At 43.3% G+C, this 26,792-nt stretch overlaps 3 protein-coding genes across 7 annotated transcripts; 2 read left to right on the top strand and 1 right to left on the bottom strand.

The window, feature by feature from the left end:
- The first annotated feature begins 1,350 nt into the window (after window positions 1-1,350).
- LOC117756710 (tumor necrosis factor alpha-induced protein 2-like) lies at window positions 1,351-9,906 on the top strand. 3 transcript variants are annotated; one of them, XM_034577455.1, is made up of 13 exons: window positions 1,351-1,432; window positions 4,048-4,256; window positions 4,317-4,374; window positions 4,980-5,628; window positions 6,256-6,367; window positions 6,481-6,603; window positions 6,816-6,910; window positions 7,009-7,101; window positions 7,201-7,327; window positions 7,592-7,711; window positions 7,879-8,034; window positions 8,780-8,901; window positions 9,323-9,906. In XM_034577455.1, the coding sequence occupies exons 1-13, from the start codon at window positions 1,366-1,368 to the stop codon at window positions 9,468-9,470; spliced, it is 2,079 nt and encodes a 692-aa protein (XP_034433346.1). In that variant the 5' UTR covers window positions 1,351-1,365; the 3' UTR covers window positions 9,471-9,906. The 3 variants fall into 3 exon arrangements, with proteins under 3 accessions (XP_034433346.1, XP_034433345.1, XP_034433347.1); XM_034577454.1 differs by having other exon boundaries at window positions 4,048-4,260; window positions 4,297-4,374; XM_034577456.1 differs by lacking the exon at window positions 1,351-1,432 and adding an exon at window positions 3,184-3,299 and having other exon boundaries at window positions 4,048-4,260; window positions 4,297-4,374.
- Window positions 9,907-12,847: 2,941 nt separating this feature from the next.
- vps29 (VPS29 retromer complex component) lies at window positions 12,848-17,779 on the bottom strand. Of its 2 annotated transcripts, XM_034577525.1 has the most exons (5): window positions 17,634-17,773; window positions 15,514-15,525; window positions 14,100-14,291; window positions 13,492-13,727; window positions 12,848-13,389 (listed from the first exon to the last, which is right to left on the bottom strand). In XM_034577525.1, the coding sequence occupies exons 1-5, from the start codon at window positions 17,634-17,636 to the stop codon at window positions 13,272-13,274; spliced, it is 561 nt and encodes a 186-aa protein (XP_034433416.1). In that variant the 5' UTR covers window positions 17,637-17,773; the 3' UTR covers window positions 12,848-13,271. The 2 variants fall into 2 exon arrangements, with proteins under 2 accessions (XP_034433416.1, XP_034433417.1); XM_034577526.1 differs by lacking the exon at window positions 15,514-15,525 and having other exon boundaries at window positions 17,634-17,779.
- Window positions 17,780-18,580: 801 nt separating this feature from the next.
- Window positions 18,581-26,423, top strand: eif5 (eukaryotic translation initiation factor 5). 2 transcript variants are annotated; one of them, XM_034577501.1, is made up of 12 exons: window positions 18,581-18,705; window positions 19,272-19,503; window positions 21,766-22,045; window positions 22,197-22,278; window positions 22,447-22,619; window positions 22,780-22,891; window positions 23,017-23,147; window positions 23,607-23,768; window positions 23,901-24,062; window positions 24,177-24,341; window positions 25,166-25,306; window positions 25,753-26,423. In XM_034577501.1, exons 3-12 carry the CDS (start codon window positions 21,974-21,976, stop codon window positions 25,849-25,851), a joined length of 1,299 nt encoding a protein of 432 aa, XP_034433392.1. In that variant the 5' UTR covers window positions 18,581-18,705; window positions 19,272-19,503; window positions 21,766-21,973; the 3' UTR covers window positions 25,852-26,423. The 2 variants fall into 2 exon arrangements, with proteins under 2 accessions (XP_034433392.1, XP_034433391.1); XM_034577500.1 differs by having other exon boundaries at window positions 18,612-18,754.
- The last annotated feature ends 369 nt before the right edge of the window (window positions 26,424-26,792 follow it).

The raw sequence follows: 26,792 nt of genomic DNA, 5'->3' as shown, positions 1-26,792 counted from the left end.
GGAGATTTGCCCCTTTTCTCGTGGTGAATCATCCAAACACTCAGAGGGACAAACCTCCTCTAATCACAGCATCTTCACCGAATAAAAAAAAACTGCACTTGCCCTCAGTAAAACTGAAACCATCTGCAGTGCATAATAAAAACATTATTCCCAATAAAAAAAAATTCCCAATGTGTAAATGTTTCCACTTGTTGTACCTGTGGTTGCTGTGAAGTTCCTGTTTCCCCTGACACCTTCTTTCTATCACTTGCACTGATGCAAGTTGGAGCAGGGGATGTTCTCATACTTTCACTTTTCCTTTGGATGGTGAAGTAAACACAGTGTTTACACGTCACATTGACAAACAGTTATTGGTTCATAATGGAAAGAAATGCAGTCAGAAAACATTGAAACAGAAGCCACTTCCTCTGTTGTGAGCAGAGACAGGAAAACAGCTTGGTTAAATAAATACATGTCTAAATGTGCTTCCAGGAAATGTGAGGTGCATGATATACACAAAGAGATATCTACATCAGTCTTCAAATACACAGACTGTGTATTCTGTGTACGGCAATTAAAAAGATAATGAAGTCTTTGGACAGGCCTCTGAAAAAGGGAAACTCCATCATGTGACACAACCTAGAACTTTGTTTAGAGTTTTTAAAAAGTGAAATATCCCCAAGTGTAAAAATGTGAGCTTCAGGCAAAACAGCATCTTCACTCCAGGCAAACCAAAAAAAAACGCGAAATAGGAATGTTTCCAAAATGTAAATATCTAAGAGAACAATAATCAGACAGGTTTTCTCTGTAAAGTTCATCACACCACCGAGTTAAATCAAAGCCTATTTAAGACCAACTAGAAAGAAATGTAATATCTTTAAATATCAGGGCTATGAAATGATTCAAATCTTCCAGCAGCACAAACCACAAACGTCTCCTGGTCGGCTGACGTACGTGGAGCAGTGGTTAGAACTGTTTCCTCAAAGCAAGAAGGTTGTGAAAATACGAGGAATTGTTCCCAAAGCAAGAACGTATCTGTTTTCCAGTGACCATTCAAGTCTTATTATTTAAATTAGCAGTTAATTAGATGTGGAAAATCAATGAATTATCAATTGATTTTGTCCCCGTGAACAAGGTGAAGTCACATGATTTCTAAAATAAAACCTGACCCACAGGGTGAAAAGCTCCGCGACAGTCTGGGGTTTTTTCATGGGCCTGCTTCTCAGAGGAAATGTGCAGGTGCACGAACAGAAACCAACGCATGAGTTCATGATTTCAATAACATCCTGACACCAAATGTTACCTCGAGCAACTTCTCAGTGTTTGGTCGACCTGCTGCAGAGACACACGAGTTCTCACCTGTGAGTGCTGCAGCCTTCAGGAGCCATGTGTTTGATGCTTCGCAGCTGTTTCCCCAGAAGATCCTACAAACCGTCGACACAGCGTCACACAGGTAAACAAAGTTATCTATGGGCTGTAGGGATGTAAGATCCAGTTTATATTCTGAGCTAATTCAAAAATCTTGCTGTTGAATATCATAACACAACAATAATACACAGTATGATCCTGGGCTGGTAACAAAAGAACTGATGTAATTTCACGTTTCCAGACCAGACCTGTGCTGCAGTGCCTAAACAGAACTATAAGTTTAGTGGATAATTGTGCTGCAAGATCGTATTATTCGATTGTTATGAATAATATACGTTACCTGATATTAAAGGCATTTCTTCACTAAGTTAGTAGAAAACATCACCTGGTCTGTATAACACTTCCTCCCTTCATTGTGATTGTTATGGTCCGTTGACATCACCACGAACAACATCCTTAAAACGATCATAGCAAAGAAGGATTCATCACAGGACTGTATTAGCTTTGTTCGGGTGCGTCTAATACACTGCCTACGGAGGTTATAAATATTAATCAAAGAAAAAGGGGGAAATGACAAGGGAGGGGAGCAGCAGATCAACAATGGATGGAAATAATTTAAAATGTAACTCCTCCCCCCCCCCCCCCCCCCAGTGCGCAAAGATAAGCAATGTTTCCTGACCGGCTCCCACTATGGTTCAGGTCTGGTCTGGTTGAGGTCCCACTGTGGAAGTTGGGAAGGAAATGTGGTCTTGATTAATGGATTTGTGCAGCGGTGTTACCGTGACACGTTGCTATTCTGCTTTTACTCGTAAAGGACAGAGGCTTTTATTCCCTCGGCCTCAACACATAACAACGCCGGTCGTTTACTTCGGGAAAAGATTCATTGGATCTGAGCTTCGAGAATCGGCGACGGCTTTGTTGTGACCGAAAACAGCCAGTGAGCAAACGGTTGTGCGCGTCTACGTCATCGATTCCAAACATCTCCACTTTGAGCGGCTCTCAAACTCCGGAGGTGTGTGGACGGAAGCCGAATCTGTAGCGGAGTTGATGCTTTTTCAAACAGAAACGTGGGGGTAATAAACCGTGCCCTCTCCATGTTAGCATTTGGGCCATGGACAAAAGGATCAAAATACACAACAGCATTTCTTTTCTCAAAGATGGTTTCTGTCAATTCAGGTAGTTCTTATGTTTGTGTTCATATTTTTTCCAATAGGTTTGGATTTAATTATTTGTTTGATGTTCGAAAAACAGAGAGAAACATCATGATCGACCATCAAAAACTATTTTCATCTTCTAGTTTTTTTTTTAATTGTTTTTCCAGCAAAATAATAAAAAAACTGAACTATTCAAAGTAGAGAATTTGCTGGTTTTCCTTGATGTTAAATGACAGTAAATGATCGATTCAAATGGACATTTAATCCACAGATGTTTCACAGATCATCTTATGACCAACTGAGAAAACGTGGACAGTTAAAATCCTTAAGTGCTGCACAGACGAACAGTTCTCTCATACATAGAAAACCTCCAAACACATATCTCTGGCAGGAAGTTGGGCATTGTGTTCTGAGGTATCCTGTCATCAATTACTATTTGACAAGTGCAACCTTTGACCTGTCGGGGACGCTAAGGATCCCTCTGCAGGCACAACGGATATGTCTGTAATGTAATTTCAAGATACAGAAAAGACCAGAGTGAGAGTGTCAGCGCTGGTGGGTCTAAAAAAAGACCATCTCTCTCTCTCTCTCTCTCTCTCTCTCTCTCTCTCTCTCTCTCTCTCTCTCTCTCTCTCTCTCTCTCTCTCTCTCTGTGTGTGTGTGTGTGTGTGTGTGTGTGTGTGTGTGTGTGTGTGTGTGTGTCCCCTCCCTGGACCATCATTCATCCAGGCAGGAGGAGCTTGTTGCCTTTATAATTCAGGGCAGCTGCAGAGTAGCTAACAGAGCAGCGAGATCAGGGTGAGTAGCTTCTCCTGTCCGGACGTTTTTATCTCCGTGTCCGGACCGAATGATCGTGTGTGTGTTTCTGTGACATTGTGAGATTTCACTATGAACTGCTTATTGTTAATTCGTCTGATTTTAAAGGTTATTTGTGTGATTATTGATTATGCTTAGTTTGATGTCCAATGTGCTGTTTTATGTACTTTCACTTTGTTGTATTCATGGGATGCTGAGATCGTTTACTGAACTTTCTCCTTTGAATCATTTGACTTTTTTTACGATTGTACTTTTCACTACTGCTTTGTGGTTTACTGTGAGGAGGATGGTGCTGTTGTGCTATATTTCAATGAAATACAAGTTCCTCTTCTAAAGTATGTTTCTGTTTAACTTGATGATTCATTTTATGTTTGTGGGAAAACAATTTTTTGTTAGAGTTTTATTTCTCAAGTATTACAGGAAGTTGTATTGGCAGCAGTTATAATTCTTTAGCTGAAGCTAACTTTTAAGGTTTGTTTTTATCTAAAATATAAGAAAATATCTTTAGTGAGATAATTAAAACATAAAAAAGTAAGAAAGCAACAACAAATGCATTGTTGTTGAAAAATCTAATTGAATTAGAATATTCTCACCTGGCTAATGCAGTGAGCTAGCGCTAATTAGCCAAGAAGCTAACACCGAAATCTCCTGTTTTTCACTAACTTTATTTCTCTTGACGAACGTGAATTGTTGGTTTTTCGTCCTCACTGACTTGTTGACTCAATTCCAGGTTGCTGGTCCAGTTTCCTCACTCGCTTCAGGATGCGGACCCGGTCGAGCTCCACGCAGTCAGAGGGCAACTTCCTCCCCGGCCAGGGTGGGAGTTCTGAGGGAGGAGGAGGAGGAGGAGGAGGAGGAAGAGGAGGCTGGTTAAACGGGAAGTTCCAGAAGTTGTTCCGACGGCCAGGAGGTCAGGACAGCGGCAACAACACCGGCAACATCCCCGGCAACAACACCGGCAACATCCCCGGCAACAACACCGGCAACATCCCCGGCAACATCACCAGCACCGACAGTCCCCTCCTGCCCAGCAGCCCTGAGAGGCCTCCATCACCAGGTACAGCAGCTGGTCATGTGTTTGTATCAGACTCATCATCTCACTTGCAATTCAAATACAACTTTGAATTCTTCAGGAAAGTTTTATATTCTATGAGTGTGTATTCATACATAGAAATTGATATTATACAGTGTTTGTTTGGGGTCTAAAATTCAATCATCTGTATTTTAAGCCTTAAAAAGTCTTGAATATGTTGAAATATCGCACACAAGGTCTCAAATGTGTTTAATAAGATGAATCTACTTCTGTTGCATTTCTTTGTAAAGGTCCAGTGTAAATGATTTAGGTGAGAGGATCTATTGGCAGAAATTGAATATAAAATAATCCTAGTGATGTTTGTTGTGTGTTTCATCTAAATTGTACAAATTGTTGTTTTCTTTACCCTAGAATGGTCCGTTTATATTTAAATACTTTATATTTACATCAGGAGTGGGACCTCTCTGTTGTTTTGGTGGCCTGCATAGTTTGTGATATCTGTAATATTTACATAATGTATTAGCTGCAGCCCTAATCTGCAGTTCATCTCCGAGGTTTAGACAAATCATTTTCATCTTAAACTCGGCCGTAGTTTAAAAAGCGTCCTCGTCTTTGCTTTTCTCTCCCAGAGATCCTCCAATTTGATCAAATCCTTGAACAAAACCGCTTCTCGGAGGCCAGCCAGCAGCTGATAGAGAGAGAGGAGCGTCTATTCGGGGAGAACCCCGAGGCCGAGGGGCTCCAAGGGCATGAGGAGGAGGTGAACAGTCTCGCTGCTGACTATGAAGCCCTGGAACGCCTCATCGTGCAGACTCTAAAACAGAGTTTGTCTCTCAACACGGGGGAGGTCAGCGCCGAGGCTCTGACGTCTGCTGTGAAGGCCGTTTACCAGGAGGACGAGCAGGACCAACTGTGGAAGCAGAGGGATGGGACCCCGCCTAGCTGGAGGGCCAGTGGCTGGAGGGAGCTCCATGACAAAACTGTCACCCGCTTGATAAAGGATCATATGCGCAATCCTTCGCCTCCTCCTGCCGACCAGGTACAGCAGTCGTCTGTGGAGGCTCACGTCTGCAGCATGGGCCGGCAGCTGCTGGCCGACCTGCAGCTGGTGGTGGGTGAGGTGAAGACCTGCTACCCAACAGATGTGAACATCTGTGATTTCTACGCCAGGATGTTCCACCAAAACATCAGTGCCAGACTCAAGAAGATCGCAGACTTCGGTCTGGAGGAAAAGGACTGTACTTTCCTCCTGCGCTGGGTGAACGAATACTATCCAGGGTGAGTCGTGAATTCAATTCATGTTTGAAGTAATTATCACGTTGAGGATACAGTCAACATTGTGGTTTTACTACTTTTACCAAAGTAGAAGATCTGAATACTTGTTTCAGTTTCATATAAATATTCAAGATCCACGGAGGATGATCCCTAATCATTTTGGTGGCCATGTATTTTTCCCACAATTCCTCCTGATCAATACTTTGATCCCATAAAAACCAAAGTGTTGACTTCATGAAACGCCTCCACTCTTTTTATTCATGGTCTCCAGAGATTGAATCCTAGTGTTTTTGGTGCCCACCATTTTCTAATGCCTCATTTTTCTAGTGTCACATTTGAGACAAAACTTGTACCAAAGAATTATCACAATTGAACCTGCTGATCTATTGAGCTTAGTCATGCTTCCCAGAGGACAAACCCTTTGGATTGTCTTGGTCCCAGTTTAAGAGACGTTTTACATCCCTAACTCCTGTGTCCGTTCGTTCTCTTGGTTGCTTTCATATTGAAAGAAGTTGCTGAAATAAGTCTGTTTTTGTTAAAAAACAAGTTATTTCCTGTGCTGGGTTTGAAATTGTGAAACTCACAGATAAAGATCACGAGTAAAAGTTGTGATTTCTTCTCCTCTGTCAGACTCCTACAGAAGCCGGAGCTGGCCGGTGACATCAGTATTGAGCCGCTGGGAAAGCTGCTGTCTGAGGAGTTACTGAAACCTCTGGAAGAACAATACCTGAGCATTAAACAGGTAACAGGAGCTTCCCTAGATTTTAACTTATTACTAGTTATTCAAACTACTGTTATGAAGTGTCGGTTCAGAATGTGTATGAAAGACTGTGTAACATGGTGTCTTGTTTTCAGACTGAACTGATGACTTACATCCGCTGCGTTCTCGAGCGAGAGGAACAAAAGTGGAAAGACGGAGAGGAGCCGAAAATGGAGGACGGCTACTACGACAGTCCTGTGGCCTACGACATCATTCAGGTACATTATCCAAACGACAACATGATGTTAAAATGGCCATAATCAGTATTTGTATAATCGTGCATCCCAGAGGTCGCTCACAGTGACGGACCTGTCACAGTCCTGCAGCTTGAACAGTGATTCTCCACCTGGGAGGCATGAGATCACTTCTGGGAGTCGTCAGAAGGTTGTGGAGGATGCTGTTATTAATTGTGTTCTCCCTCCGTCTGTAGTTTATCCATGGGATGGTGACTCTAGCTGAGAAAGTGGTGGGAGACCTGCACAAGGCCCGGAGCATAACAAGTAAACTGGACACTTTAATGAAGAGGTAACGTTTAAAATACATGTTTTATTTCACTCTTTACATAATAAAACGACTGTGGAGGTGAAAATCAACTGTTTTCCTTCAAACACAAACTCCTGCAGCTTCAAGCTCTTCCAGGACGAAGTCGTGAAGAAAAACCAAAGCAACGGGAAAGCCTTCATCAAGGCGAACCTCGGCAGTGTCCAACAGTTCACGTACGTTTCTGATGTTTAGCCGATCAAATCAAATCCTGATCGATGTCACATCTGCATGTTTCAGTGTGAGCTGACGTGGCTTCTGGGTTTTATCTGCAGGAATGTTCTCCAAAAGAATGGTCACCTGTTCCAAGAGGACGTGCGGATAAAATGTCTGAGTGTTCTGAGCGACATGAAAGAATCTGCACACACGTACTTACTGAGCTCCGTGCACGTCGCCCTCAAGGTGAGTTTATTTACACATTTACTATCTATCACTTACTAAATACGTTGTTTTTTGCACCACACATATGGATAAATAGAAGGAGCAACAACAGAAAAGCATCGTATCAGACATAAAAATTGAATTGCAGCACCATGCATATGTACCACAGATCCTTGCAGGTTTATTAGTTTGCACTTTTCCATGTTTGAAATTGTCACTTTTACTCTTCTCTGCTCTGGATGAAAGTGTTAACTGGTCATTACATCATATTTCTACCTCACGCAGCCACATTACGGCAAACTGGGAACCAGTGATTGGCTGAACAAGCCTGAGTTTGAGAGGCTGCTGGTCAGCATCCAGACGCAGAGTGAAGAGCTCCAGGGTTCTAAGGAATCCTGTCACCAGGTACTGAGCAAAGCATCGAACACACTCTACATTTCAAAAGTAAAGAATAAAGAATAGAGAAATATAAATCTTGTGATAAGCAATAGACTATTTTTTCAAATAAAAAGTTAAGAAATGAAACTAACATAATAATGTGTGTTTTTTCTATTTTTAATTTTGAATCCCAGGAGCTGATGTGCCAGTTTCATCAGGAGGTGACAGTGGAATATGTGAAGAGGCTCCTGAAAGGAAGAGTTAAGCTGAAGGACAAGAACCAGCAGGATAAAGCCTGCACGACGGTGAAAGACGACGCAGAGAGTTTGCACGAGTTATTCGTCAAAATGGTGAGACTTCATCCTCAACAGCAAAAACAATGTGGACAGGTGCTGGAGACTGACGCCAGTAAATCAGAGGAGTTTCTAATTTGAATTAGAAATGTTTTTACCAAACTAAATCTGGTTCAGATACTTCTTACTTCTGTATTATTGTGGTTACAGGAGGAACATCTGTGTCTGTTTCTATTAATTATTGTAACCTGACACACACAAGATAACACAATAGATTACAAAACACCAACAACTATCCACGTCACAGAGAGAAAGAGAATCAGACTTGGAGAAAGTGTCATCACCAAAAACTCTCGAATCTCCTCATATTTCCAAGTTGACGTCTTCGTCTGCGTCTTCTACATGTGTGTGTTAAAGCAGGCGCGAAAATACACAGACAAACATAAATATCCGGTGTCACGGCAGAACCACGACAGTATCGCTGCTCTTTTTCATCCTGAGATATTTGTATCCTTCCAGTTTTGCATCCGGTCACATTAGAAACGCCCACTCGCTCACTGGGAAGTTTTCGGGAATTTTTTCTAAAGGGCTGCGGGAAAAGTTAAGGGAACATTCTTGTCTTGTCCCCAGATCCTGAAACTATTTGTAAAAAGTGATTCATCGAGGGGACCGAGGGGAAACTCCAGAGTGGATCCTCCTCCACTGGGACCACTCGGGATTTGAACCCTCCCTCAGACACGAGTTGTGTGGATCAGTGTTCGGGGGAAACGTGTGCACTAATGTAACTGTTCCGTCTTGGCAGGGCTCAAAGGAAGACTGGCTGAAGGAAATCCTCACCACGATTGCAGAAGTGTTAAAACTCCAGGAGCTTCCCGCCATCCAGATGCAAGTAGCATCACTGGGAATTGCTTTTCCTGACCTGAGGTAACACTTCCCACAATAACTTTAACACAACAAAAACTGATGCATATTACACACAGACACGCAGAGGCCTCGTTTGTTTAAGGTGAATAAATAGATAAGTATAAGTGACCAGATAGGGACAGAGGATGTGGGTCGTTTACATGACAGCACGGTGAGGATAAATAAACCCAGAGAGCAGAAAGTGAACCGAGCCAAGACATCGTCAGTGTGTTCAGATGTTTCCCACGGCAGGAAGATATTAAGAGTTCAAAGCTTAGAGTCGATGAGAGTTTGATTTTCTGTATTAATTGTTTTGTCCTATGCTTTGATCTCTGAGTCCCTATAACACGTTAAAACTACGTCTCAGTCTTTGGTTCAATTATCTTTGTTCCAATTCCCTTTACGCTAAATGTGTATTTTTCTTTCCCTCCCTCGCCCACAGTAATAAACATGTGGCGGCTCTGCTCAAGCTCAAGACCAACATCTCCAGCGCCGACAGGAAAACCGTCAAAGAGACTCTGTCGGACGCTTTGAGAGAAACCAGTGGCGCCGGCTCGCGGACGTTTTTCTCCAAAGTTCAGGTCAAGTGAGGCTTCGACGAAACAGAGAAGTGGGAGTGGGCTGCAGCTGTGGACAGTCTGAGGACAGGGATGTGTTTACTGAGCATTAGAGCACGGAACCTCAATAATAGTAAAAAAAGTAATAACACACATTGTAATTATCAACATGCATATGAGCAGAATATGTCTCATTTAATGTCCAGTATTATGAACTTCAGTGTTTGTGTGTAAGTATGATTGAGAGATTGACCCGTGTAGTTACTGTTTGAATGTACAAGCTCAACTTTGCAAGCATGGTGCTGTTTACTGCTATCAGGTCAGTTTGTGTGTATTTTATTTTGTTTACAGAAAATAGGTCAAGGTCAAGTGTGTTGCTCTTGTGTATATTTGTACATGCTTCGTCTCGTAGAGAATATTGTGTTTAAAATAACTTAAGTTTATAAATAAAGTTGGTAAAACCTCAGTGTGGTTTGGTTGTAGTAGTATCATATTATTCCACACTTCCTACATCCTTGATATTACTGATTCCTTTGATAATCCTCTGTTGTGTTTAAGTTATTTACGTTAATAAATCCCTTTGTTAAGCCTCGTTAAGAGCCAGGATGTGACAGTAGAACTATATTTTACATTTTAAATCAGCTCTGACTGACAGGTCATGTACCAACATTGACTCTAAACAGTAGTTGAAGTGTTAAATTCATGAACATGTAGTTTAGGAAGAGTCAGAGGTCAAGGCTCGTAATGACTCCAGCTCTTCATCACTGACTCTTCATCAGGGGAGAGTTAGAACCACTGATCAAACACCAGGAGTCCTTCCACTCAGACTCAACATCAACATCATTCCTGAACAATTCTGGGAAATAATTGCTCTTTAGTGACGGAGCAGAAGCCGAGGTGTGTGAAGTTTATTGTTTTTAAGTCGTGAAGGGAAGGATGTGAGTGTGCAGAGCGTGCCGCCGAGAATTACTGTCAGCCCGTTGTTTCTTTCCTTGAAGTCTGTGTGTGTGTGTGTGTGTGTGTGTGTGTGTGTGTGTGTGTGTGTGTGTGTGTGTGTGTGTGTGTGAGGAAGGAAGGATGTGCTCAGGAAGACGGGGCCACAGCTACAAGCTCCCCTCTGGAGAGCGAGAGCGAGAGAGGGTCAGTGAACTGCAGCCGTAAAAACCTGTTCATTAACTGGAAGCTGCTTAATGGAAAAACATGGTGCTTTTACTGGTGAGGTGAGATAAGATAAGATGGGAAAGATAAGATAAGATAAGATGAGATAATCCTTTATTAGACCCACAATGGGGAAATTTGCAAGATCAAGAGTTTTAAATGATTTAATCTGTGTCCAGACATTCATGGTCCGATCAGAAAAATCAGAACAATGTGGGAAACGTTATTGTTTCTTGTAAATTTCAGGACGACCACATTTTGCCTGATGCCACATGTGCACGTACGTCAGTGCTCCCCTCTGGAAATTCCTGATTACGATGTCGGAAGTGAGAACGTTACCGTCGGCGTCATAGACTGTGAATAAAAAAATGCTGACTCATCCATTTTAGCAGATGGGACATGGACCAAACAAACAAAATATATCAAAGCAGACGTTCGATAAATGTTTCTCAAAGATGGTTTCTGTCTTTTAAGTCAGTTCTACACGGATGTTTGTTCGTCTTGTTTCTGGTGAAGAACCGCTGCACCATGGAGGTTTTCCTGGAGATACCAGTCGTCCTGTCCAGTCTCTGACGTCCTGACTCTCAGCTGACCTGTGTTTCTCTGGTTACAGGATTAAAAGACGTCGGTTTGATCCCCGACAGATCAGCAGCTGCAGGAGCTGAAACACAAAACCCAGAGCATGTGAGGAGAGACTTGGTTATTTAGATGTGACCTAAAAAAACACGACGCCTGTAACTCGCAGATCTGAGTTCTCACATGTAGCAGCAGATTTTCTATATTTCTTGTCCTGTTCCGCAGAATTTAAAGAGGAAATTTGCCTCACAACATTTGATCATACTTTATATTATATATTATGAAAAGTCATCCCACTTGGATTAAAACAGCTTCTTCTTTAGTAAATATACTCATAACGTGAGTCTGGCTTCAGGCTTTAACCCCGACAGTGACGACCTGGTTGTGACCTCTGTGACCTCAGAGAACGAGGGTGAAACACGTCAAACAAAAAAACACTCCGACGTTTCCTCCAGGGCAAAGCACAAGGCCAAGATGAGTACGAGTGCAAGGCATCCTGGGAAATCCTTTCTGCCAAAGATCCCCCAAAAAACAGAAGAGCGAGGTGGGACACAAACTGGTAATGTGATCAAAGACTGAAATATCTGGAATATTTAACATTTAATGTGTCTGTAACATCACAGGCCTTCCAGCACGTCAGCATCAAAACACAGGAAGATGAAGAAAAGAACAGAATCCCCGGCGCTGAGGAGAAAGAGTCCAAGAGGTGAGTCGGCAAAATCTGCAGATCTTAAACACCATCAGCAGCTCAGACAGGTAACAATGTGTGTGTGTGTATATACATAAAATCATAAAATGCCTATTACCATCTGTGTATGAACTGAATATGTGTATTTGTGTCGATTTTCCTCAGTTTTCATGTATCACTGGATAACTTCTGTTGTACCTTATATTCTAATTTGAATCATTTTAGTTTGTGTAGGAGTTCGAGATAAAGATCTTTGGCAGCAGCTCAGTTTGCAGCAGGTTATCGAGGAAGAAGCTCTGGTGCCCTCCAGTGTCAGCGAGAGAAAACTACGTTCTGGAAAATAATGAGCGACAGGACAAAACCTCTCTGATGAAACTTGTTCACACGATTAAACCTTCGAATGATAATTAACAGCTTCAGAATTAAATGAAAACAAACAGCAGAAGATGGAGATTTAGTTTGGTTTTAGTTTTCTGAGCCGCAGCTGTTTCCTTCCTGTATTCACTGTGATTCATGAGACCAAATGAGGAAACTCTGATATAAATACTGCAATGAACCCTGACACACATGACTGTGCAGTATTTACAAGTGTTATTATATTAATATTATCATAGTTACCGTTCATTTGTTCCTATGTCTTCGTAGTGAGTTGTCTCAGCTTGTAAATACATTTAATTATACTTCTGTATGTTTATCTTATAACAGTTATTGCTCTGTGCTTTGATTATTTACTTGACTTACTTTATTCTCACTCTTCTACGAAGCTTTTTTTCACGATCATATTTTTAATAACCGGTGTGAGAATAAAACTTCTTGAAAGTCTGAGCTCTAAATTATTACAAGTTAAAGATTGTAACTGTGAAAGAAGTTTGACCGAAGAATCCCTTTTGCTCAGACTCCAGAAAAGACACTGAACAATGAGCTGTACGATAAAGTGTTAGTTTTCATGCGTATTGTTGTTGTTCTACTTTATGACAAAACAAGGACAGAGTGAAATTAGATCTTTATTGTGGGGGAGAACAGACTGAATGATCGACGACACGAAGCTAAAGTCCTGTTGGTTACATGAACAGGACACGAGGGTGAAAAAACAAAAAGACAATCAAAGACAGAAAATGGCACCAAATATTTCTTTTGATAACAAATACATGTGACGTTATTGCATCTCGACAGCGACCGGATGACAGCTTGGAATCAAGCAACTGCTGATGACATATAAACAATATAATACACAGCTCTTTTAGAGTAAAGTTTGGATTAACATCGTGGTGACTGCGGGGCGGGGGGGAAGGGGGGTGGGGGGGTTCAGGGACGGAGGCGTGGGGTGGCCGCCGCCCCCGTCTCCCCGTTAGAAAAAGGAATGAAATGCGAAACTGAGCCACGTTAACCCAAATTTTCTCCTCATGACGTCTTTAGGATTTCTTGTACTCGATTCTCTCCACCTTCACGTCGTCGCCGATCAGCTGATACACGTACGTCACCACGGTGGATGCCTGGATGTCCATTAATACGAAGGAGGGGATGATGTTGCTGTGAGAAAAGAACACAGATGTGTTTCGGGGGTCAAGTCTCTTCCAAAACAAAACTTCAATCTAATTAAATGAGTTATTAATTAAAATGTTAATCTCTTACCTTTCCAGTGCGCTGTAGGCTCCTGTGGCAGAACCGGGGTTGATGTAGAACTTGTTTTCGTTCTCAAACGCCTCGAACTTGTGCGTGTGGCCGGAGATGAGGATGTCGACGTCCAGCTGTCTCTGCAGCAGCGCCAGGCTCGCCATGTCGCCCCAGGGAATCACCTGGTGGCCGTGGATCAGGCCGATCTTAAACTGGCCCACTGTCACCACCTTCTGCTCCGGGTAGTTCAGGTTCTGTGAGCGGAAAAAAACACACATAAACAAAGACGTCTGACTAAAATCATGGTTGCGGCATGTAGCTCGTGCTTTAAACATCGTGTTTAAATAAATACTCGTGCACAGGCGTTAGCAAATCTAATCACGTTAAAGAGGAAGCAGAGGCGGCTGAGGAAACTGGTGAGTGCTCATCGGAGTGTGGATCTTATTTCCTGTGTACTCCACTTTAGCATTGCCTTGATAGCTAGCATGTCACAATAGCACGAAATCCGGTTTTGTTGTGAAACTGGGATCATTGTCATTGTGAGGATTGTGCCAGCACCCCCGCCTAACGATTACACAACGCATACATCTGAGTCCTGCGTAAGTCGTCTACAAACACACGCTCACCTCATCGAAGTCTCCTCGTACTATGTGGACGTCTCCAGCGAGCGTCTTCAGGTAGTCATAGCTCTCCTTGGTGCAGAGGTTTCCCGTGCAGAGAATGTGTTGGATCTTCCCCGGGACCAACAGCTTCTTGAACTTGGCTGGCAGCGTGTTGCACCGGTGGGGGATGTGCAGGTCACCTAACACCAGGACCAACTGAGGGCATCAGACACACAGACACACACAGACACACACACAGACACACACACAGACACACTGGTTAGTTAAAAACCAATGAGACCCTGGAGAGTTCTGACTGTATGTTGTGGCATCTAAAAAATAATAAGTGGGCTGAGGATCGAACCCTGTGGGATGCCGCTGGTCATCTTCACATCCGAGGATTATGCAAACAAACTCCACTAGAATCACTGTACTCCTCTGTTAGTTCTTATTATTAGTTTGTCTTCCATCTTCTTTACAACCAAACTTTAGTTTAGTACACCTGAACTACAACATACTCCAGCCTGATTTAGTGCAGTGGACAAACAGGCTCAATTCCTAAAAGGTCAAACTTGAGAATAAGCAATGTTTGTGAGAAAAAGCTTGATTGATTGTCTGAATTCAAACTGGGATGTGAATTCTACATCTTGTTTGTTCCAAAAACAGACCGGGGAGGAAAAATATTATAAAATAAAATATGGACTCAATCGGTTGGATTTCAGACACTCAATGAGAGATACATGACACAACGACACGAGAATCAAACACCAGCAAACCTGAGGGTCTCATAATTAAATGAAACCCGTCAGTGTCAGTAAAACTCCACCGAGCATCACAGAGATGCTGGACATATTAGTTACGGTTGCATGTTACCACTTCGGAGACATTTCAAGGTCACATCGTACATTAAATGTCAGTTGAGGTGAAAACCAGGAACAGTGTGTGATTACAGGAATGTTTGGATAAAGATGGACGACACAGCGGCTTCCAAACGTGAAGCCAAAGCATCTCAATTGCCCCCTGGTGGCCAGCTGCAGTATAGGTCATAAACCCTGCCACTAAAACCTTCACTGTGAATGTTTGATTTGAAATAACAGGGATAATGTCGATTCATTAAATTTATAATACATCTTCAGGAATACTACTCCAGCCCCCCCGTGTCAGATAAATCTAGTATTGAAGCTTAATGTTGTCTTGAATCTGTATTTATTTGGTTAATGAGTCATAAGTACGTATTTCTTTAGGATAACAGCTAAAAGCGAGTGTCGGGCACCACATCACCGCGCTGCCGCTGCTGAATTAGCGGCGGCCGGTGGTGCCGTGAGACGCAGAGACAGCAGAGCTCCGCGGCCGTGCAACCCCCCCTCTCCCGTGTTAGTGTGGCAGGCAGAGAAATGAGCAGAAAACAAGGATTCCAACACAGAGCGAGGGCACTTACCCGGTGACCAGCCTGGTTGATGGAGACACGCAAGGAGAGGGGGAGTGGGTGAGAGAGGGAGGAAGGCGGGATGTGCGTGGAGAGAATGACACGACGACGCATGGCCAAAGATTGAGGGGGAAAAAAAACACAAACAGAAGAAAACAAGAGAAGAAAGAGTTGGGACAAGAGGGGGAAACTGAAATTAGAAATTAAAAAAGGTGAATGGATTAAGTAGACAGATATTAATCATTCAAAATCAAATAAGAAAATTAAACAACCATGTGGATGAATCATTGGTTAATGGCGGAGGGTTAGTGATGATGATGATGATGAAGCAATAAATTCTGTCTGATTGTGAGCAGAGGCAAAATCATGTTGTCAGAGCGACTACAGCACATGTCCTGGTTTGTATGACATGTTGTGTAAAGGCTAATATCATTTGTACAATATCCCATGTGTGTTTGAATAGTGGACTATGCTGAGCTACGTTTCTAGTCTTGTTTTAATGTGTTAGAATACTTTTCTATTGTAGCTTACGACAGGTGGTGTGGTGCAGTTTGGTGACACATGGGACAGTCGGTGCTGATGTGATTGAGAGAAGTCAGCGGAGGTTTGGATCAACACGTGTTTTTGACCGTGTGACATATAAAGGCTGAAGCACCAAGTAATAGAGCATTAAGTCGGTAATGGGCCGTGCTTTAATGTGATGTCACCTTGGATCACCTGCAGTGACGCTGGGAATTGGTTCAAATAAACCCTTGGTCAAGTTTTCCTGCCTTAAAAAGGGGAATTCTAGGATTTTTCAGGTATGTTTTTAGGTTTGAAGAATCTGTCACCATTCACTTGGATTGGATTTGGCCGCAAAGCTGTTTACGCCCGAGACTTCAAAAGAGTTTTGTGGACTCAAACACTTCATCACCCCCCCCCCCCCCCCCCCCCCCCTCTACATAGTGGTGAGTAGATAATGAGTGACCACTTACAAAAGTTTGTGTAACTATTCATTCACACAACCACAAATCATTTTAAACATAGGGTCTAGGTTGAAAAATAACAGAATTCCCCCTTTAAGTGTGAGCACATCAGGTTTTCACAATAAAAGCAACTTTAATTTACTGGAACACGATTCAAAACCAAAAACACTCTGCAGAGTAAGTGGCCTGTCGGAGCTTGGATCAGAGTAAACGACCACTACACGTGTGGAAGAGAATGAAAGTAGAAATAATCAGACAACGCAGATCAAAACTGAACCTCAACATGTTGTTATTTAAAATATAATAATTCATATTGATCCAAACTAAAGATGAAGATTTATCAATTGTCAGATAATTAATCAGTAACTACTTTGGTGTAGAAATGTAAAAAAAAATGTTCCTGTTTGTGCTCTTACATTATAAATATCTTCAGATTTACTCGTTCATATGACTGCAAACTGAATATTGTGAAGGTTTGGATGTTGAAGAGACGAATGAAGAAATCTAAAGATGTCCTGTTGGAGTGTGGGAAGCTTTAACGAGCAAATAACTAAACTTTAAATGGAGAAGTTCATTGTCACATTAATATATGGTGTCAAATTTCTCCAAACTAGTGTCCAACCTATGACAAAATGAAGTGGGGGAAAGGAAACAGAGTGAATGAATGAAACACTGGATGAAAACCGGGCAGATGTGGCTCTAATGCTATTTAACATGTATTTTAAAATCATGTTGAAATGCTTGAACCTGTAGTTCTGGTTCAACATCATCACTGCTGCACAGGGAGGAAGCCCCATTACATTAGAGTTAGCCTGTTAGCCTGCTAGCTCTGAAGCTAACCGGTTAGCAAACAGGAAAAGTGACATCAACGTCGCGACATCAACCAAACAGGAGACAACAGCGACTCGTGAACCAACGAGACAAAGTGAGGAGACACTCCGAGGAGTGAAAAGTGAGCTGCGGCTGGTTTCTCTGCTTGTTTGGGACTAAAGTGTCCAGGTGTCATGTGACCGCGGATCCGCCTCAGCTCTGACGCTTCACTGTGGAAACATCTGGATTCAAAACACGGCGCAGAGTCCACAGGGAGTCCGAGGAACATCTGGAGAACTGAGCTGGAAACCGCGCAGAGCGAACGAAGTCGAGGCCTTTTCGCCATTTCATACTCACCATCTTCTGATCGGCTGCGAGGAGAGTCGACCTGAGGAAGCGTCTGCGCACGGGGCCGCGTCACGACGTCGGCCAATCAGAGGGGAGGATGTCAGAGCGTGAGTCAAGCTGGGTGTGATACTTCCGGTCAGCCTTTCAAAGTAAAGCAAAGTGCGGGGAAAAAGGTGAGGGCCCACACAACAGGGGCCTGAAGCATTAGAGGCTCTCTGGGCCCCTGGACCAAAGAGACACAACACTACCAGGAAGACATGCAGAATGAGTACAGGGACACAAAATGATCTTATCGTATCCATTCATTTCAAATTGTATCGTATTGTATCCATGTTTATGATATTGTATCCATTTATTTTGTATCGTATCCATTCATATCGTATCCATGGCTCTCATAGCACTGCCATACAAGCCAGTAGCCCGTCAGATTTACCTTCAGCCTCAGCGTTACCCTCAGGTTCAGCTATGAAACACTGGCTGAAACACTTGATGACGCCATGGTACAATTGAAGACGGTCCTTATTATTTTCATTACAACAACCAGTCTTACAGAGTTCTAATGTGATGTCCCCCCCCACCCCTCCATCTCTCTCTCTCTCTCCTCTCTTTCCAATTTTCCTTTTCCTCCGCTCAACCCAACCAGTTGAGGCAGATGGCCGCACGGTTCTGGTTCTAGAGGTTTCTTCCAGTTAATGAGGGAGTTATTTTTCTCCACAGTTGCCAAAGTGCTGCTCATTGAGGGAACTGTTGGGTTTCTCTATAAATTAAAAGGTCTTGACCTTATTATGTTATCTTAGCCTTGTATTATAATTCATTCTTCTTTTTGCCGTGGACTTTTTTTGTGAAGCACTTTGTAACCTTGTTTAGATAAGTGCTACACAAATAAAGTATGATATTATTATGTTTTATTATCCATTCGTATCGTTTCCTGTCAAGTCCTGTCACCTCTTATTTCAACCCCATCAACTCACGGGACCTCTTACTTTGAAACGGGCGCCCGCGCCGGAAGTGTGTGCTCGTCCCTCGGCTTTGATCTTCAGCTCCGAGTCAAAGCGCAGAGACGCGTCAGAACATTCGAGAGGTGAGCGCAGACTAAAACATCCACCGAGTTCCCACCGCTTCGTCCGGACGTAGGTTCCTCACACATGTCCGCGGTTCCTCGGAGAAAGAGTCGCTAGCTAACCGGGCTGAAGCTAAAGATACGATCCGTCACGGTACTTTCACCACGGCGCGTCGACAGCCCTCGGCTAATAGCTGACGTCGCGTTAGCATCCGGGCTCCGGCTATTTCCAGGAGTCCCAACCCGTTACGACACACGGCGACGTGTACAACCAAAAGGTTACGGTGAATTTTCCAACGCAACGCGGAGTGACGTCACTCCACTTTGACGGAACATTTATCGAGGGATCGCTGTCGTAATTGTTTTTTGGGTGGAACACGTGTAGCGGTTAGCATGTTAGCCTCCCGTCGAGCTGCGTGGTGTCGTCAGGCTAACGGAGCACTCTGACGATTGCGTGGTGGTCTCGTTGTCGTGACAGCTACGGAGAGCGATTAACGTGCGACGATGCTAACGCGCTAGCTTCCGCTGTAATGTGAGTGTGCTCTCCCTCCCTCCCTCCCTCCTCCTCTCCCCCCTCCCCCCCGAAGGTCCCCCCCGAAACCCCGCGAGGACGATCCAGAAGCCCTGCCTCCCGTCTCCGAGCCTGGCACCTGCACCGGTTGGACGCTCTCGGGTGTTGGACTGCGCGTCTTCGGGAGCCGCTCGACCACCACGGGACTCTGCTGCAACCCACACGACACCCGCCGCAGCCATCCAGCTCCGTTCACTGCGTCTCCTGGACGATCAGCGTTGTGTTTATGTCTTTGTTTTGCGAAAACGGTGAGTGCCCGGGGCTCCGTCTATAACCTGGGGGTTTTGTTTTTTTTTTATTAATAAAAGGTGGTGCGATAAATGTGGCCTGTGTGTGTGTGCGTGTTGTTGCAGTATGACATGTTTTCTGTGCCACTGTATCAAAATGGCGTCTCCCATTCCCGTCACTCGTGTGCAGTGGCTGGATGACGCACTCTGCACCAAGCATCCAGCTAAGCTAACTAGCCTCCACCTCCTCCTCCTCCCCCCCCTCCTCCACACACACACACACTGTAACAGCCTCGACCTGTGGCCTTCCCCTTCACCTGGGCCCGGGACTCCCCGGTGCCGCTGACTCCCCGGCAGTGACTCACTTCACGTGGAGCCGCCCTGACATCCTCCAGCCCGGGGATCCGCCGTTAGAGCCGTCAGTGGAGGGGATGGAAGGGGGGGGGGCTGTTTGGCAGCTGCTAGGCCTCCTGTTTGTGACCTATTAACAAGAGCAGGCCTTATGTGACTAAAGCCAGAGGCCCGCGTGTAAGACAAAAGGCTTTTTTCTGTATTTACATGCTCACAAAAGCTCTGCAACGCGTCCAGTGCGGCGGCCGGGTTTTATTTTTCCTCTTTGGTCTAATCTGCTGAGCTGGCTTCCTCCCCGCCGGATCACATCGATAACTGCTGGTTTTGCGGTATGTTGGGGAGGGGGGGGTGGGGGGGAAGCAGAGGCTGGAAACTGGCCCTTGTACGTACCAGTCTGGTGAAGCAGGAGTTTGAGCTCAGACTGGTTTGAAGCTGAGACGTATTTGAGGGTTTTTATCGTAAAATCTGTACTTTTCAAACAGGTCCGGGGCCTAAATTTAAATTTTTTTTCTTTTAAAAAAACAGAAAATGATGGTTGATGAGTGCAGTTTGCTTTATAGCTGTTGGAAGTTGAATTTTAAGTATTTTTTTACATTCAAAAACATGAAGTACAAGGGAGGGAACGGAATTAAGTGACTGATGTCCTGATAAGCAGCAATGACATGGAACACGAGAATAATCAACTAAGTAGGAGCAGCAAATAAATACAATAAAATAAGAGTTTCAAACTAAACAATGGTTAAAAAGGTAGTATTTGGTATTGATAAATATAAGTATACTTATTGCACCTATATACATAAAGTGAAAAACTCCAAGCATTTGTTAAACAAACTTTATAACCTAAAACTTAATCCAACTGCAATAATTTAACATTCAACAGTTTCAGTGCTCAAGGGCTCAGTCACATATATGCAAATTTAACCACAGCGAACCGTACACTTCCAATATGTGCTAACGACTGGAAATTAAAACGCCTTCTTCCTGCGGCGAGGCAAATTGCATTGTGGCTTTGCATGGAGTTCAACCGTGGTGAACTTTGACCCACGATATTTTGCTTCGTGTATGTGTGACTGTTCCCTAACGCAGCAAAATACCGCTGCTCCAAACTCGTCAATTGTCAGTGCTGGGGCCAGGGACGTCCTTGTGTCAGCTGATGTGCTTGACATGGCGTAAATAGTTAAAAGGGAGCGTCCCTCTTCTTTTACATCCGTCTGTGTGTTGCCAGGTGCTTCATTAGGTTTGTTCTGTGCTTCTTTTTACACAGATTTGTTTTCTAACACTTAACTAGACACGTGCAGTGTTTTTTATGTTTACCTGTAAGTAGAGAAACTATTTCAGACCTCAGGCAACGAAATCTGCGTTGTCATTCGGTATCAAAGGTATCGGCCATGTTGGAGCTGATGCCTGGTTGTCACTGGATTTTGGCACAAACCCCGACTCTGCAGTGTCCCTCAGTTTTGTCTGAGACTCTCTGGTTCCTCCTGAACCTTCGTAACTCTGGAGAAATGGCTGCAGCCACTCTGGAATCACTTTGCACCACAGGAATCGTTTCTTTCTGTTCTCGTGGCCTGCGAGCTGTCAAGATCACAAAGGCAATGATTAATGTGCCTCAATTGATTGGTTTACAAACTAAGTCTCCCCTGATCTTTAATTGTCGCAGCAGCAGTTTGAAACACAATGTTTAGATACTTAAACAGTTTACGTTTTGAACCATGTAGTCATCGAACCAGTGTTTTTATATTTTATTACAAAATAACTTAAACGAACTTAATCATTTTTTTAAAAATATATTTGCCAATAATGTATTTATATAACTGAATGACAATTCTTTTGCCACAATCTGTATTAAAGTGGTCTACAACTCACACGAAGATGCTTCTAGATTTTCCTCATTAATTATTGATTGTCGTTTGTCCCTCTCTCCTCTTTCAGAGCTGTTGCGCAGCCGTTGGAACCTGTGTGGTGGAAATCTAGCCTTCAAGCAAGGAGCTTGCGGCCACAGCGGCACAACATTTTTCATGTCAGAGACCGAGCACGCTTGCAGTCGTTTATGTCATCCCCTCTTTTCCAGACAGAAGATCCCGAAAAATCCCCAACCAAGATCCTTTTATCTTACTGATAGTGCTAACATCCAGCCAAAATGTCTGTCAACGTCAACCGCAGCGTGTCAGACCAGTTCTACCGCTACAAGATGCCCCGTCTGATTGCCAAGGTAACTGCGCGCCATCATTCAACAGTTTCCACAACATTTAAGTTTTTGATTCTGATCAAATCCAAGTTGATAACATTTTGTTAATGTTTATGTGCAGCCTCAACTTGTGTAGAGGGAATAGTGTCAACCTTGTGTTTTATCTTCCATTCAGGTTGAAGGCAAAGGGAATGGAATTAAGACAGTTATTGTCAACATGGTTGATGTTGCAAAGGCACTGAACAGGCCTCCAACATGTAAGTAGCACCTTGTGTGGTATCTTCTGTTCTATCTCTTTTTATCTCTTCTGAATGTCTTCAGTGAAACAATGAAGATCAATAGTGTTTCAATCGAACAATGATCACACGGTTGTTTGAAAGCAGGCGGTTTATTTGACCTGATGTCATCTCTGCTCTCCTCCGCAGACCCGACCAAGTTTTTTGGTTGTGAACTCGGCGCTCAGACCCAGTTTGATTCCAAAAACGACCGTTACATCGTCAACGGATCCCACGAGGCGAACAAGTTGCAGGACATGCTTGATGGGTTCATCAGAAAATTTGTGCTGTGCACCGAGTGTGACAACCCTGAAACTGATCTGGTAAATGTCGCACCACACCTGGACGTCATGTTTAGTCTTTTTATTCTAAATTTCACATGTCCTTTTGGTTCTGATCGCCCAAACATTTAAAATATCTTGAATTCATATAGCGAGACGTCTTGGTTTATTTTAGTTTTGACTTTGTTTCTTCCTCTCACAGAATGTCAATCCCAAGAAACAAACCATTGGCACTTCCTGTAAGGCCTGTGGAAACCGCGGCATGCTCGACACCAGACACAAACTCTGCACGTTCATCCTCAAAAACCCACCAGGTGAGAAAGTGTTCGTGCTTCTAATGAAACTTTGACACCAACACGAGGAATTGTTATCTGTAACGATCCAAATACAAACCTCAACAATTTCATAGAAGATAATTGTTTTGCTTCTCCATCAACAGAGAGCACCGACAGTGGATCCGCATCTGCAAAGAAAGAGAAAGAGAAGAAGAACCGCAAGAAGGACAAGGAGAATGGCTCCGGCAGCGGAGAGACTGGGACCCCAGGGGACTTCAACGCTCCTGAGGCTGTGGTGGGTTTCTTTCTGACCTATTTGACCAATCGGGGACAAGTACTGAGCAGTTTTTCCAGCATAACGTCAACGTCAGGTCACATTACACACTCACCTACACTGCAGAGTTTAAAAACACAGGTCACAGTTCAGTGACCTAGTTGAGAGCTTATCTTTGTTTTAGTCAAGTACACAAACGGAATTTATTATCAGCGTTGCACAGTCTGCAGCAACTTTTGTTATCAGGCTCTGTGAATTTCATGAAATTATTCACATGCTAGTTGACTGTCTCTTATGATCATTTGTCCCATAAAACTTAACTTGTTCGGCGTTTGTTTGCTGAGAAATTATGTTAACCGCCTCAATGATGGCGTGCTGTTTGCTCAGGTTTCATGATTCACAACCTGTAGTTGTTTTTACATTGGAAAACTTAAATGTTTGTCTATCTCTAATTGATCCGTTTGTGTGTCTGCTCCTCAGGACGGAGACGACGACGACGAGGACTGGGCCGAGGAGACTACAGAGGAGGCGCAGCGGCGGCGAATGGAGGAGATCAGCGACCGCGCCAAGAACCTGACACTCAGCGAGGACCTGGAGAAACCCCTGGAGGAGAGAGTCAACCTGTTCTACAACTTTGTCAAAGTAAAAATCACAAACGGCTCTTTCAGAATTCTCCTGATTCACTTACAGCCTCTGGTCTTCATTACAAATGTTTATAAGTTTATTTTCACAGTAAATATAGTTTTGGATCAAATATTTTCTTTCCTCCTTTAGTACAAGAAGGAGAGTGGAACCATCGACGGGGCCGATAAGGATATCTTGGCGGAGGCAGAGCGTCTGGATGTGAAGGCCATGGGCCCCCTCATCCTCAGCGAGCTGCTCTTCAACGAGAACATCCGCGACCAAATCAAGAAATACAAACGCCACTTCCTGCGAGTGAGTTGAATGAAGCACCTCTTAACGTTTCTCTAGATCAGCTGTAACATCGGATGTTTCCCTTCATGACGCGAGTGTTCTTCTGACTGTCGTGATTTTTTTATTTCTCCCCAGTTCTGCCACAACAACAAGAAAGCCCAAAAGTATCTGTTGGGAGGCTTCGAGTGTGTCGTGAAGCTGCATCAGGTCCAGCTGCTGTCGCGAGTTCCCATCATCCTCAAAGAGCTGTACGACTCTGACCTGGTGGAGGAGGACGTCATATTAGCCTGGGCAGAGAAGGTGTGTGTGTAGATGTCTTTATATGAGAAACGTATTACATCTACACAGCTCTGTGGTCCAAATGTTCAGCTTTTCAAAAATCCTGTCAAACGTAAATGAGAACGTGAACTTGTATCAGTGATGAGGCAAAGACCTTTTTTTTCTTATCAGTTTAAGACCACATGTGACAGCTGTGAACATTAACTGTTCAGACTTGAAAAAGCAGCAGTGGTATTGACTCGGTTTAATATTGAACTTTATCCAGCGTCTAGTTTTAACCCTTATATGACTTGTAAAAAAAAAAAGTCTAACCTGTTTTTAACGTTTAATACCGATTAGCAACTAAAGTCAAGTTTTGAGTCCAGTAAATAACCTGAAGTGGTACAAAGGTGAGCGGTAAACTGCACGAGGTAAAATTCAAACTGAAATAACTTGTATTTCACAGACAACAGGTCATTTTCAAATATATATATATATATATATATATATATATATATATATATATATATAATTTGTATTTTCCTGCAGAAGTTGAAGTAAATGACTGTTCATGCAAACATTTCCTGCAGGTTCCTCAACGTTTGTTGACTTAAACTGTGTCTGTACAAATCCAGTGTTGGAACAGACTTATCACACACTGATGCATAACCAGGACCAGACTGTGCTGCGGAAGTTGTGTGAAGCTGGTTAGAAAAACCACAGACTAGAAAATATTGAACCTAAACACCAAAAAGAACCGAATCAAACTGAATCATGTTTGTTTTTAATTGATTTAAACCGTGAACATTAGACACTGGATTTTACTCAGCGCACCAACTGTGATTCGCTTTTTTTTTCTCCACCAGGTCTCTAAGAAGTACGTCTCTAAGGAACTTGCCAAAGAGATCCAAGCCAAGGCTGCTCCTTTCGTCAAATGGCTGAAGGAGGCAGAGGAGGAGAGCGAGGGCAGTGAAGAAGAGGAGGTGGAAGATGATGAGAACGTGGAGGTAATGGATGTAGATTAGTTAGTTTTACTGTGGTGTGGTACAGAGCGGTGTTTTGAACATTTTGGTGTCGGATTTCCTGTAAACAGAAACGCGTGATCTCGGCAGCGGAGTTGATACGTTGCATCCTGCCCCCCCCCCCCCCCCCCCCCCACCTGAAAATCTCCTCCTGAGATCATGTGTAGAAAGGCTTCAGTAAACACTACAGACACTGAACAAACGTCTTCTTGTTAAATATTTGTCGTGGTTCTGCAACACCAGTTTTGTGAGTTTATTATCCGGTGGGAAAATGTCCACGGCGGTGAATCCCCGTCGTGTCGTATGAACTCACGTCGACGACAAGAATCCGTTGTTTCATGTGAACTTGTTGTTCGTTGGGGTTGTGGCCTCACGGTGATGTGAACCTGTGTTCGCTCAGCAGCTGAGTGGTTTGTGTTCTCTCTCCTCAGGTCGTCTACTCGTCCTCCGCCCGCGAGCTCAAAGTGGAGACTGTGAAAACAGACGCGCCTGAAAAAGAAGAGGACGACCTTGACATCGATGCAATCTGAGACTCCTGACGACGACGCTGCTTTTCTTGTGTTGTGGCTTTGACTCACATCGCCCTGTACGACCTAAATGGCTGGCCTCTCCCTCCTTTACTCCCCCGCCCCCGTCCCTCCCCCTCCTCCTCCTCCTCCGCTTGTGGCATGACTTAACATAGCGCTTTACTTGCTGCACATTAATGCTAATCTAATTTTGGAGATCTATTGATTTGATGAAATGAAGTCGATTTGGGGATTTTAATCAGGGGTGTTCTGGGATCATTTTGACTGCACATTTTGTTGTTGTGTGTTTTATTTTATTTTTTGGTCCCTCTATTTTTCCAGTCAATAAAGAATGAATGTTTTGCTATCCAGCACTCGACCGTTTACTCTGGATTGAAATCGTTTGGCTTGCGTTGTGTGTTCAGAACATGCAGGTTTCTTTTACTGAAACTCCAAATTGAATTCTAAAGATCCTCTCAAATAACATTGATGGACAGAATATTAACGATGAACTGTTTGAAGATTGATTGAAAATTCACCGGCCCAAGATTCTCATGTGTTTATTTGCTTCTGTCATTAAACGGAATATATTTGGATTTTTGAGTGTTTGTCAGACATAAGTAAATGTGATTGATGGAGTTTGGGGAAATATTACAGGTGCTTTTCCACTTTTACATCAATTAAAAGTAACGGAGAATAAGTTAAAATGAAATGTTTGCAGCTCTGCTGAATATTTGATGTGAAATACACACTTATATTTACATTGACTACTTGATGGGTAAAAATGAGTAGATCTGCAAACCTCGGATCAAATTCTACTTCATGTGTTAAAACATTTGTTATCCACAGGATTTAAAATCAAGTTGTTACAGTTTAGATGCAAGAAATATTTTATGGTTTATTTTAATCCACATTTTCTTCGTTGCCAGAGCAACAGCTGCTGTCGCTGGTAAGAAAAATGATTA

Source organism: Hippoglossus hippoglossus, chromosome 22, assembly GCF_009819705.1.
Source record: "Hippoglossus hippoglossus isolate fHipHip1 chromosome 22, fHipHip1.pri, whole genome shotgun sequence".
Lineage (NCBI taxonomy): Eukaryota > Metazoa > Chordata > Actinopteri > Pleuronectiformes > Pleuronectidae > Hippoglossus > Hippoglossus hippoglossus.
The sequence above is the reverse complement of the archived record's forward strand: the minus strand, read 5'-3'. Positions and strand labels throughout refer to the sequence as shown.

What these genes read in the sequence shown, in the direction of transcription:
- eif5 (XM_034577501.1), top strand. Translation starts at nt 21,974, where the DNA reads ATGTCTGTCAACGTCAACCGCAGCGTGTCAGACCAGTTCTACCGCTAC. An exon ending in TGCCCCGTCTGATTGCCAAG is followed by an intron (nt 22,046 to 22,196) that starts GTAACTGCGCGC and finishes TCTTCCATTCAG; the next exon opens with GTTGAAGGCAAAGGGAATGG. An exon ending in ACTGAACAGGCCTCCAACAT is followed by an intron (nt 22,279 to 22,446) that starts GTAAGTAGCACC and finishes TCTCCTCCGCAG; the next exon opens with ACCCGACCAAGTTTTTTGGT.
- LOC117756710 (XM_034577454.1), top strand. Translation starts at nt 1,366, where the DNA reads ATGTGTTTGATGCTTCGCAGCTGTTTCCCCAGAAGATCCTACAAACCG. An exon ending in GTCGACACAGCGTCACACAG is followed by an intron (nt 1,433 to 4,047) that starts GTAAACAAAGTT and finishes ACTCAATTCCAG; the next exon opens with GTTGCTGGTCCAGTTTCCTC. An exon ending in ATTGCTTTTCCTGACCTGAG is followed by an intron (nt 8,902 to 9,322) that starts GTAACACTTCCC and finishes CCTCGCCCACAG; the next exon opens with TAATAAACATGTGGCGGCTC.
- vps29 (XM_034577525.1), bottom strand. An exon ending in TACGAGGAGACTTCGATGAG is followed by an intron (nt 13,728 to 14,099) that starts GTGAGCGTGTGT and finishes TTCCGCTCACAG; the next exon opens with AACCTGAACTACCCGGAGCA. An exon ending in GCCTACAGCGCACTGGAAAG is followed by an intron (nt 13,390 to 13,491) that starts GTAAGAGATTAA and finishes CTTTTCTCACAG; the next exon opens with CAACATCATCCCCTCCTTCG.